At 35.8% G+C, this 12,851-nt stretch overlaps 1 protein-coding gene across 1 annotated transcript in view; it reads left to right on the top strand.

Annotated features, from left to right (window-relative positions):
• The window catches only part of PAN3 (Poly(A) specific ribonuclease subunit PAN3), a 339,191-nt gene that overhangs the window by 67,533 nt on the left and 258,807 nt on the right, over positions 1-12,851 (top strand). The window contains exon 5 of the mRNA XM_090403152.1: positions 2,088-2,281. Within this exon, the coding sequence (XP_090259278.1) occupies positions 2,088-2,281 (194 nt within the window). The remainder of the gene's footprint in view (positions 1-2,087; positions 2,282-12,851) is intronic.

Genomic DNA, 12,851 nt, shown 5'->3' with positions numbered 1-12,851 from the left:
TTCCACCGTATTCTATGGCAGGTATCCAGCGCATGGTCAGCAAGACCAGAGTGGCTGTATTGGTGAAACCGTTTGTTGTGCCTGCGTGCACGTGTCTTGTTCTTAAGTTTCTTGAAAATGGCAACGTGATGTTGTTGAAATATTGAAGTATATTAAAATTTATTTTAATGTATATCCTAGTTGACGCTGTAATTTCCTTAAATTATTTAGTAAAAAATGCATAACCAACATCTAAGCCTTTCCATGAGAAGTGTCCCTAAATTTATAAATATGAATGCTGATCACCGTGTAACCTTAAAAGAAAGATTCCACTGTTATTATTCATTATCATATGGATCACATTATGAAGGAAAGTAGTATTAAATCTGATATCAAAATTGGCGATGTTAATCTTAGCTCTTTACTTTATACAGATATTATACTTCTGAATAAATCCAGCACAAGATTACCTAACTAAATTGAATAACTGTTGTAATAAATTTAGTATGAAAATCAGCAATAAAAAGGACAAAGACAACAAAAATAGCTAGGAACATTGAAAACATCAACTGTGAACCTACAGAACAAGTAAAACATTTCCTCTATTTAAGCACAATTTTTAGTGACGATGGGAAATTAAATATGGAAACAGACAATAGAATTAGTAATGCTGGTATGGTAGGAAGTCAGCTGAATAAATTTATATGGAATCAGCTGGGTTAGAAATAAGAAAACTTGATCAAAGACTGGAGATTTCTGATATGAGAGTTCTCAGAAAGATTAGTGGGGTGAACAGATGGCATCAATGGCAAATCATGTTAACAATGAGGATATTAGGAAAGAACTTGACATTGTTAGCATTCAGGAATGTTAGCAAAGCTATTCTCAGGTGATGTGGACACTTAAACTGAATGGGAGACGAAAGATTAGCAAAACAAGTGCTATTTGCCATGTTGGCAGGAAAAAGATCCAGAGGAAAACCAAGATGTAGATGGATTGATATGTTAAAAAGTACCTTAAAAGATAGAAATATAAGATCTTATAATATTAGAATCTTGACAGAAGATAACAGATTAATTTTGAGGAAAATTGTTGATCGGAAGTTAGTAATGGTATAACTTTTTCATGTAGTACTATCATAATTATTCTGTACACCTCCCGAATGTACGCATCAAGAATTTGATGATGATAAAATTTTTGAAAATAGAAAGTGAAAAATGGGACATTATGTCATTAAAGAAAGGTTGAAATGTACATTTAGAATGGATTATGATCTCTGAAACAACAGTTACCACTCAACAGAATTTTGATCATTCCACGAACATTTGAAAATGGTTTATTTATACTTGGAAGCATGTCCAACTTCTCTTTTCCTCTTCCTAGTAAGAAAGGAAGCAGGTATGCTGTAATGCAGGGTTTTGTTATTTGGCATCTATAGTATTAACTGTTTCTCCAATTTTAATTTTTGCTTGTCCACATATAGAAGAACCTTGGAAATCACTGGACTTAATCTGAGATACATTATTCTGTAAAGTGTAGGGAGATTTTTTTTAACTTGGTTAGAAAGTAAATTATATTTGACAAGAAATTATCCTTTACCCAAGCATGAGCAAAAAAAAGTTTGTACATTATGAATTGGCTGCTTTTTATATAGAAGCTGTTGATTTCATATCAAATTGCCTCAGTATTTCACACACACACACACACACACACACACACACACACACACACACACACACACACACACACACACACACACACACACACACACACACACACACACACACACACACACACACACACCTCCTTTTATATGTGTATATTGCCAATGCATTTTGAGAAGGATCAATACTCAGACCAGTTTCAATTGAAGTCTTATCAGTGGGAGCTATACCTATGTAGATACTGAGAACTAAATCAGTGCAGAAGTCACTTCTACATTGTCACAAAATTTATATTCCAAAAAAGGGTTAATATTTATAAAAACTTTGATAGCCATGCATTAAATGTAATCTGTTTTATTTAAGTTTGAATAGAGATGATTAATCATTTGTTTCTTTATTTAAAATATATTATTATAGCCCATATATGTGAATTTATTATTGCAGATCCAAATAATACTGCCCGATTGTCTACTGGTATTACGCATGTATCATCATCAGTGGTCTCTCCTCAGCATTCTCCACTACTCAGTAAAAGAAGTAGGTCACCGATGTCTACTGGTTATTTGAGTGCACCAGGATCATCTTCTCCTATACCATCATCTCATGAACAGTTTTTGACTCCAGCTACAATGTTTCAGGTCATCATTGTATTGATCTTATTTATCAGTTTGGAACAGATGTTAAATCAAAGAGGGGGGGGAGGATAAATTATTAATCTCTTGTTTTTGGTTTTGTCGGTAAATTTCAGATACACATGTTCTATGTATAAAAGTTTGAATTTATAATAACAAATATAAACCCATTTATTTGAATTGAATAATAAAAAGTGAATACAGTATTTTCAGCACTGATTCTATAGGTTCATTGTCATTTCCTGATATGTGTATAGAAGGATATACAGGATGTCAAAATAGTGTGACAGTCAAGTTTTCATTATTACTAATTCCCTTTCACCATTTTTCGCCAAATTCACTTATTTCTCTTGTTTGTAATGCAGTCGGTATGCTATTTCTCTTAGCCTTCTAAATCAATCCATGTAGATCTTCGTGTTTTTCTTTCTGCCATTTTTGCTTCAACCTCAAATCTTCAAACAATTTTGATATTGTCTTGTACTGCTACTTTGATATTGCCAATTTCTCTTATTCAACTGGCTTCCTACATTTCAAAGTGATAACTTTAATTGCTTGTAATATCATATGGTAAATAAATAAACATTATTTATTTATCGTATGGCATGTACACATGGCTAAAAGACAATAAGATAAAATACACATAAATATAGATAAGATACACATGTATGATAATATAAATAAAAAGTAAAACATCTACATTCAGACAGATACAAATACGAAATTTATGACAAGTATCAGACAGAAGATTAATCATACTTTAGGGGTGCTTAAGGGTCAAAGCTGTATAACTGAGAGGAGACTTCCACATAGCCTTTAAAGAAATGCGGAGAACCGACCAGGGCTTCTGACCTAATGTCCAATCCTCACCTTCTCGTAGTGCACCCTGTTGGGTATCTACTTTGATACTGAACGAACGAGGATGGGCTGGCAATTTGGGATTTAGCCGACCAAATTGTATTCTTATTGGTTAAACCAAAATAAAAAATGATGGTACAACATGACAAAATTTCATGCCGGCTGGGGCGTCGCCTGGTTAAACAAGGCCCCCGTTGTTTTCGCCAGGGAACCAGGGCGAACAGCGAAAAGTCAGCTACTGGAACAAATCTGAAAACAAACCCCAACTCAACATCACCAGAGTTAAAGATCGGTACTATCAACGTAAGAAGCCTGAATGGCAAAGAAATGGAGCTAGCTGAGGAATTAGATAAGTACCAGATCGACATAATAGGGGTGACTGAAACAAAAAAGACCAAAACTGGTGAGATCTTTCTGAGCAATAAATACAAAATGTTATATTCAGGCAATGACAATCAAGGAAAAGAAGGAGTAGCCATAGCATTCAACACAAAATACGAGGCTAATCTTCTTGAATGGCAGTCAGTCTCAAGTAGAGTAATGTGGGCAAATATGAGAATGGGGAACTGGACAATGAGACTTATTTGTGCCTATGGTCCCACAGAAGGTTCTACTAAGGTAGAAGTGGAGGAATTTTTTGAGGCTTTAGAAAAAGCAACTGACACAATGAAAAAGGAAAAGTTGGTCCTTGTTGGGGATCTAAATAATAGAGTAGGAAATGATTGTGAGACATACAAAAATATTTTGGGAAAATTTGGAGAAAAGAGCAAAGCTAATAATAATGGCAAATATCTGTTGGATTTCTGCTCAGGACATGGACTGGTTATTGCTAACACCATGTTCCAACATAAAAATGTGCACAAATTCACATGGAGAGCAGAGGCTAGGAATAAGAAAAGTCTCATTGACTATGTTATTGTTGATAGTGATGTTTTCTCCCTGGTGCAGGACGCCAGAGTGTACAGAGGATTTGATATTGGAAGTGATCACTATTTAGTCTTGAGCAGGATAAAATTGAATTTCATATTGAAAAGAATAACATGTAAGAAAGTTTTAAAGCGAATAAAAGTTGAGCAGCTCTCAGATGTGAGCTGTAGACTAAAATACACAAAGATTATTGAAGGAAAAATGAAAGAGTTTGAGAACAGGAATCAAACCTTGGAGAATCGGTGGCAAACTCTGAAGGAAACATTGATTGATTCTGCCAGATAAGCATGTGGTGAGGTTGTGTGCAAGGATAAAAAAAATCAGAACTCCCTGGTGGACACAGGAAGTTAAAGAGGCAGTGAAGGAAAAGAAGAAAGCATATCAAAAGTTCCTGGCAAATAAGTCAGCTTTGTCTCTTACAGAATACAGAGACAAATGTAAGAAAGCTAAACAGTGTGTAAAACTAGCTAAACAAAAGTCATGGGAGGACTTTGGCAAGAATATAGAAAATAAATATCAAGAAGGTGACAAAATATTCTGGAGGTTGTTGAAGAAGCTTAGGAATGGAGGAAAGAGTGCTGTAAAAGGAATTAGAGATGATAAAGCTGAAATGAAAACAGGAGAAAAAGATATCCTTGAAGTATGGAGTAATTACTTTGAAAAACCGCTAAATGAAACAAGCAGTGATGACAGCACAGTGATAAAAAACACTGACCAGGCATGCAATCAGGAATACATACCATATTTGAAGTAGAAAAAGCCATCAAAGGCTTGAAATGTGGAAAGGCAGCAGGAGTAGATGATATTCGACCAGAAATGCTGAAGAATGGTGGTATAAGAGTCTTACAGTGGCTGCACTGCATAGTTCAGAAAGCCTGGACAGAGAGAGAATTCCCGATGATTGGAGTAGAGCTCTCATAGTACCCATATATAAAAAGGGAAATAAAACTGAATGTGAGAATTACAGAGGTATTTCCCTACTGAGTGTTCCTGGCAAGATCTATGCAAGCATACTTGAGAAACGGTTGAGAATAATTGTGGAAGAAAAGCTTGGTGAAAACAAGCTGGATTCAGGCCAAATAGAGGCTGTCAGGATCAGATCTTCACTTTACAACAAATAGTCGAAAAAGCATGGGAATATAACAAAGATCTGTATTTAAGTTTTGTCGATTTGGAAAACGCATATGACAAGGTGCCATGAGAGAAGCTATTCGATACACTACAGTTATATGGTGTCAATGGGGCATTATATCAAGCAATACTTAGTCTTTATTTGAGTTGTAAGTCAGCAGTTAGAATTGAAGGAAGTACAGAAAGATGGTTTAATGTTAAATCTGGTATGAGAAAAGGATGTACATTATCCCCTCTGTTATTCATTATCTATATGGATCACATTATGAAGGAAAGTGGTATTAAACATGATATCAAAATTGGAGATGTTAATGTCAGCTCTTTGCTTTATGCAGACGATGTTATACTTCTAAATAAATCCGTCTGCAAGATTCTCTGACTAAATTGAATAGCTCTTGTAATAGATATGGTATGAAGGTCAGCAATAAAAAGACAAAGACAATGAAAATAGGCAGAATCATTGAAAATGTGAACTGTGGTGTGAATGGAGAACCTGTGGAACAAGTAAAACATTTCAGCTATTTAGGCACGATTTTTACTGAAGATGGTAAATTAAATATAGAAATAGACAACAGAATCAGCAAAGCTGGTATGGTGGGAAGTCAATTGAATAAATTCATATGGAATAAGAGAGAAATTAGTCAGAACACTAAATTAGCTGTATACAAGACAGTGTTCAAACCAGTTTTAACTTATGGATCTGAGAGCTGGGTCAGAAGTGAAACACTTGACCAAAGACTAAAGACTTCAGATATGAGAGTCCTGAGAAAGATTATAGGCGTGAACAGATGGCATCAATGGCAATATCATATTAAAAACGAGGATAATAGGAAAGAACTTGACATTGTCAGCATCCAGGAATGCATTAGCAGAGCTAATCTCAGGTGGTATGGTCACTTAAACAGAAATGGGCGAGGAAAGATTAGCAAAACAAGTGTTCTCTTCCAGGTTGGCAGGAAAACGACCCAGAGGAAGACCAAGATATAGGTGGATTGATACGGTACAAAGTGCTTTAGACGATAGAAATATAAGATCTGATAATATTGGAGTGTTGACAAGTAACAGACTGATTTGGAGGAAAATTGTAGATAGGAAATTAATAATGATGTAATTTTTTTCATGTAGTACTATCATATCCTGTGCACCCCTTGAGGGTACATGCAGGAATTTGATGATGATGACAATTTAAACTGACTTTCCCTTTCCTGCTACATTGATCTAGCAAACAGTCCACCTGTTTTAGCAGATAATTCTCTTTGTTACCAACCTAATTGTTTGTGCTCTACCACAACACTCTTTTGCATGCTTACTTCTGATATCCAGGTGATTTCACAGCTTTCAGCATTAACTTCCATTACTTCATTTTCCTACATTCAGTAACTGTTACATATCTTACTTATGAAACACTTAATTAATTTCCTTTTGAAAGAATAAGATTTAAATTTTCAATTAAAGGGTCTCCTGCGATTCTGTTTAAAAGGTCATGAATTTGCTATAGTTCATAAGACAACTTTCTTTGATTGAATGCAATATATCCACTCTCTCTGATGAGGATGCCAATAAATTCCATCTAGAAGTTTCTTCTCCATTACTGAAAGCCAAACTTCCTCCTTCAAATAACATTCTTTAGCAGATACGAGGCATCTACGATTACTAAGATGCAACATTCATCTCATTATTGCAAAAGCAGATGATGAGAAAGCCACTGCCTATGGACTTTGCAGAATACAAATCCATTTATCAGGAACTTGACCAAAACCCCATCAATAGTCACCTCAGAAAATTAAAGTCACTATTAGATGAAGTCACAAGCCTTGATGGAGATATTATAGGCAAACTTAAAACTTATTTTGCTAGAACCTTATGCTTGTATGGTTTGCCAAAGATCCGCAAGGAAGACACTCCTCTTCATCCTATTGTGAGTTGTATAGATTCTCTTACATATTGCATAGCTAAGTTCTAGCACATTTATTAAAGCTCATGTTGGAACCTCCCATTCTCTTATAAAAAAATTCTGATTTCCTGGACAAAATAAAAAATTTTCATTCAGCCTCTCAACTTGCTTTTCAGCTCCAACATTGAATCCTTATTCACTAACATATCTCTGGAATATTCTCTTCATTTACTCTCTGAAGTTTTCTGTTGGATATAGTCAAATTATGTCAACTTGGTCATTCACTCAGGTTATTTTATCAAGTTGAAGGGATTCTATGGGGGAGTCTGCTCTCTCCTGCTCTTGCCAACTTGTATTAAGAACATCTAGAAGAAATTTTTTTTTTCATCCATACACCCTCAGCCTTCGTTTTGGGTATGTTACATAGATGACGTCTTTACAATCTGGCTCCACAATGAAGATACATTGCCTACCTTTCTAGCAAGCATAAACAATATACATCCATGAATTAATTTCACAATGGAAATAGAAAAAGAAGATAGTCTAGCTTTCTTACACAATTCAGCTTATCTATTCAACAGCAAACTGCTCACCATCTCAAAAGCTTGGAATCTATAACTATTAAATTGTGCTCACATTATATGCTCTGACCTGCAGCAACTACAGAAAGAATTTCTGGACAATGGTATGTGCATCTCAATGGCTTCTTAGAGCCAGCCATCTGACTTTTTATTCCTATCAGCCTGGCTCAAATGAAACAATATGAAGAGTTCCTATCAGATACGATTCTCTGGTATCTTGGAATCAATCTCTAGAATGCTTAAAAAGTATAATTTAGTGGCTACATTCATTACTTTAAACAAACTGACATCATGGTTCCCTCCCATCTTCTAAAGATAATGAACACCTCTTGCATTTCCTGGCATGTACCAAGTTTTGCATGACTGTCACTTTCCTTACTTCAAATTGGATGTTCATTGGAGAACAATATTACATTGTTAATAAGAAATATGACCTTGCACAACATGGAATCAATACTGACTAAAATATTATCATCATCAAATTCCTGCCATGTACCCTCAAGGGGTGTACAGGATATGACAGTACTACATGAAAAATTTACATCATTACTAACTTCCTATCTACAATTTTCCTCCAAATCAGTCTGTTACTTGTCAAGACTCCAACATTATCAGATCTTATATTTCTATCGTCTAAGGCACTTTGTACCGTATCAATCCACCTATATCTTGGTCTTCCTCTGGATCGTTTTCCTGCCAACCTGGCAGAGAACACTTGTTTTGCTAATCTTTCCTCTCCCATTCTATTTAAGTGACCATACCACCTGAGATTATCTCTGATGACACATTCCTGGATGCTGACAATGTCAAGTTCTTTCCTAATATCCTCATTTTTAATACGATATTGCCATTGATGCCATCTGTTCATGCCTCTAATCTTTCTCAGGACTCTCATATCTGTGGTCTCTAGTCTTTGGTCAAGTGTTTTACTTCTGACCCAGCTCTCAGATCCATAAGTTAAAACTAGTTTGAACACTGTCTTGTATACTGCTAATTTAGTGTTCCGACTAATTTCTTTTTTATTCCATATGAATTTATTCAATTGACTTCCAACCATACCAGCTTTGCTGATTCTGTTGTCTATTTCTATATTTAATTTACCATCTTCAGTAAAAATTGTGCCTAAGTAGCTGATATGTTTTACTTGTTCCACAGGTTCTCCATTCACAACACAGTTGACATTTTCAATGATTCTGCCTATTTTCATTGTCTTTGTCTTTTTATTGCTGACCTTCATACCATATCTATTACAACAGCTATTCAATTTAGTCAGAGAATCTTGCAGACTTGGCGGATTTATTTAGAAGTATAACATCATCCGCATAAAGCAAAGAGCTGACATTAACATCTGCAATTTTGATATCAGGTTTAATACCACATTCCTTCATAATGTGATCCATATAGATAATGAATAACAGAGGGGATAATGTACATCCTTTTCTCACACCAGATTTAACATTAAACCATCTTCCTGTACTTCCTTCAATTCTAACTGCTGACTTGCAACTCAAATAAAGACTAAGTATTGCTTGATATAATGTCCCATTGACACCATATAACTGCAGCGTATTGAATAGCTTCTCTCTTGGCACCTTGTCATATGCCTTTTCCAAATCGACAAAACTTAAATACAGATCTTTGTTACATTTCCATGCTTTCTCGACTATTTGTCGTAAGTGAAGATCTGATCCTGACAGCCTCTATTTGGCCTGAATCCAGCTTGTTCTTCACCAAGCTTTTCTTCCACAATTCTTCTCAACCGTTTCTCAAGTATACTTGCATAGATCTTGCCAGGAACACTCAGTAGGGAAATACCTCTGTAATTCTCACATTCAGTTTTATTTCCCTTTTTATATATGGGTACTACGAGAGCTCTACTCCAATCATCGGGAATTCGTCCCTCTGTCCAGGCTTTCTGAACTATGCAGTGCAGCCACTGTAAGACTCTTATACCACCATTCTTCAGCATTTCTGGTCGAATATCATCTACTCCTGCTGCCTTTCCACATTTCAAGCCTTTGATGGCTTTTTCTACTTCAAGTATGGATATGTAATCCTGACTGCATGCCTGGTCAGTGCTTTTTATTACTGTGCTGTCATCACTGCTTGTTTCATTTAGCAGTTTTTCAAAGTAATTACTCCATACTTCAAGGATATCTTTTTCTCCTGTTTTCATGTCACCTTTATCATCTCTAATTCCTTTTACAGCACTCTTTCCTCTATTCCTAAGATTCTTCAACAACCACCAGAATATTTTGCCACCTTCTTGATATTTATTTTCTGTGTTCTTGCCAAAGTCCTCCCTTGACTTTTGTTCAGCTAGTTTTACACACTGTTTAGCTTTCTTACATTTGTCTCTGTATTCTGTAAGAGTAAAAGCTGACTTATTTGCCAGGAACTTTTATATGCTTTCTTCTTTTCCTTCACTGCCTCTTTAACTTCCTGTGTCCACCAGGGAGTTCTGATTTTTTTATCCTTGCACACAACCTCACCACATGCCTCTCTGGCAGAATCAATCGATGTTTCTTCAGAGTTTGCCACTGAATCTCCAAGGTTTGATTTCTGTTCTCAAACTCTTTCATTTTTTCTTCAATAATCTTTGTGTATGTTAGTCTACAGTTCACATCCGAGAGCTGCTCAACTTTTATTCGCTTTAAAACTTTCTTACATGTCATTCTTTTCAATATGAAATTCAATTTTATCCTGCTCAAGACTGAATAGTGATCACTTCGAATTTCAAATCCTCTGTACACTCTGGTGTCCTGCACCAGGGAGAAAACATCACTATCAACAATAACATAGTCAATGAGACTTTTCTTTTTCCTTGCATCTTCTCTCCATGTGAATTTGTGCACATTTTTATGTTGGAACATGGTGTTAGTAATAACCAGTCCATGTCCTGAGCAGAAATCCAACAGATATTTGCCATTATTATTAGCTTTGCTCTTTTCTCCAAATTTTCCCAAAATATTTTTGTATGTCTCACAATCATTTCCTACTCTACTATTTAGATCCCCAACAAGGACCAACTTTTCCTTTTTCATTGTGTCAGTTGTTTTTTCTAAAGCCTCAAAAAATTCCTCCACTTCTACCTTAGTAGAACCTTCTGTGGGACCATAGGCACAAATAAGTCTCATTGTCCAGTTCCCCATTCTCATATTTGCCCACATTACTCTACTTGAGACTGACTGCCATTCAAGAAGATTAGCCTCGTATTTTGTGTTGAATACTATGGCTACTCCTTCTTTTCCTTGATTGTCATTGCCTGAATATAACATTTTGTATTTATTGCTCAGCAAGATCTCACCAGTTTTGGTCTTTTTTATTTCAGTCACCCCTATTATGTCGATCTGGTACTTATCTAAGTCTTCAGCTAGCTCCATTTCTTTGCCATTCGGGCTTCTTATGTTGATAGTATTGATCTTTAACTCAGGTGATGTTGAGTTGGAGTGTGCTTTCAGATTTGTTCCAGTAGCTGACTTTTCGCTGTTTGCCCTGGTTCCCTGGAGAAAACAATGGGGGCCTTGTTTAACCGGGCGACGCGCCTGCCGGGATGAAATTTTGTCATGTTGTACCGTTTTTTATTTTGGTTTAACCAATAAGAATACAATTTGGTCGGCTAAATCCCAAATTGCCAGCCCATCCTCGTTCGTTCAGTATCAAAGTAGATACCCAACAGGGTGCACCACGAGAAGATGAGGATTGGACATTAGGTCAGAAGCCCTGGTCGGTTCTCCGCATTCCTTTAAAGGCTATGTGGAGGTCTCCTCTCAGTTATACAGCTTTGACTCTTAAGCACCCCTGCAAAAGACCTTAGTATCGAAATTTTAAAGATCAGCCGTGAGTTTGGACTACGATGGGCAGCTTGCAGTTTACAAATAGCTCTTGCTTTGTGGAAAAATTACCCAGGTTTATGCAAGCAATTTGCATTGAACGATAAATATAAGGGCTTTTTAAACTGACTTCTCAATTTGGAATTTTTAAAAGATCTAGCATGAATGATTGATATCCTACAGGAATTATCATATCCATCAGAAGCTCTACAAAGTCGCAATATAAGTATTATAAGGGCTAAGTTAGGTTTTTTTTTTTTTTTTTTGCTCAACTATGCAAGCCCTTTGTTAAAATTTCCATAGTTCACCACTAGGCTTATTTCTTTTTCTGTGCCGATGATGTTGTCTTCTGTACAAGTTTTTGAGAATCTTTAACCATTGTTGCATTATGTAATTTCGGTGATAAATTTGTAATGAAATTATGAAAAATAAAAGATGAGCTATAAACATACAAAGGAAAACTGAAAAAAACTTCATTCTGCATTGAATCTGTATAATAGGATACACATTTCAGAAGTTTAGGTACAATTTTTAGTGATGGTGACAAACTAAATATGGAAATGGATGATGGAATAAGTACGGCTAGTATAGTGGTAAGCCAGTCCACTCAAAAAAATAGTCTACATTTTCTATAATAAACTTGAGGTATTACTGTATTTATAGTTCACTCGATACATACATAGTTTATTCACAACATGATACAATGTGAAGGGAAAAGAGATTTATATTAAAAATTAAATATTATAAATTAAGGTCTTCCAAGTCTCTCTCTCTATCTTGAGCTAACTGGTAGATGTCAAATGGAGTTTTGCAGTTCAGCCTACTGATGGTTTCAAATATATATTGCCAAAATTGTTTGCATGGTCTTCCTCTACTGTGTTTGCCATCTTCTGGTTTGTACATCATGAGGGATTCCAAGAAGGGCGAGACCTGAAAATGTCTGAGTTGATGCCCAAGCTATCTGAGTTGTAGTTTTTTTGACTATACTGACAAGTGGTTCTTGCTTAGCCAGATTTAGCATAGCAGAGTTAGCGACACGGTCCATCCAGGTGTATCCAAGGATCAGTCTGAGACATGTAGTTCCAAAGGAGTTAATTAGATCTGTCATTTTTTTGGTGCTTATTGTCCAGGTTTGAGAACCATACAAGAAGATGGATCTACTGGTTGCATGGTATAGTCTTAATTTTGTCTTTAATGATACTAATGATGATTTGCAGATGGGGCGGAGTTTGTTATGGAAGACTAGAGCCAGCTGTTTACGTTTTCTGATATCATTTTCTGTATTGCTAATGTATGATCCAAGGTAATGAAAGTCTTTTACTCTTTCTAAGGGTTTGTTGTAAATAATGTAGCCA

Source organism: Typopeltis vanoorti, chromosome 13 (assembly GCF_054136105.1).
Source record: "Typopeltis vanoorti isolate ZY-2024b chromosome 13, IOZ_Tvanoo_1.0, whole genome shotgun sequence".
In the NCBI taxonomy this organism is placed as follows: Eukaryota; Metazoa; Arthropoda; class Arachnida; order Uropygi; family Thelyphonidae; genus Typopeltis; species Typopeltis vanoorti.
This window is presented reverse-complemented; position numbering and strand designations above follow the sequence as displayed.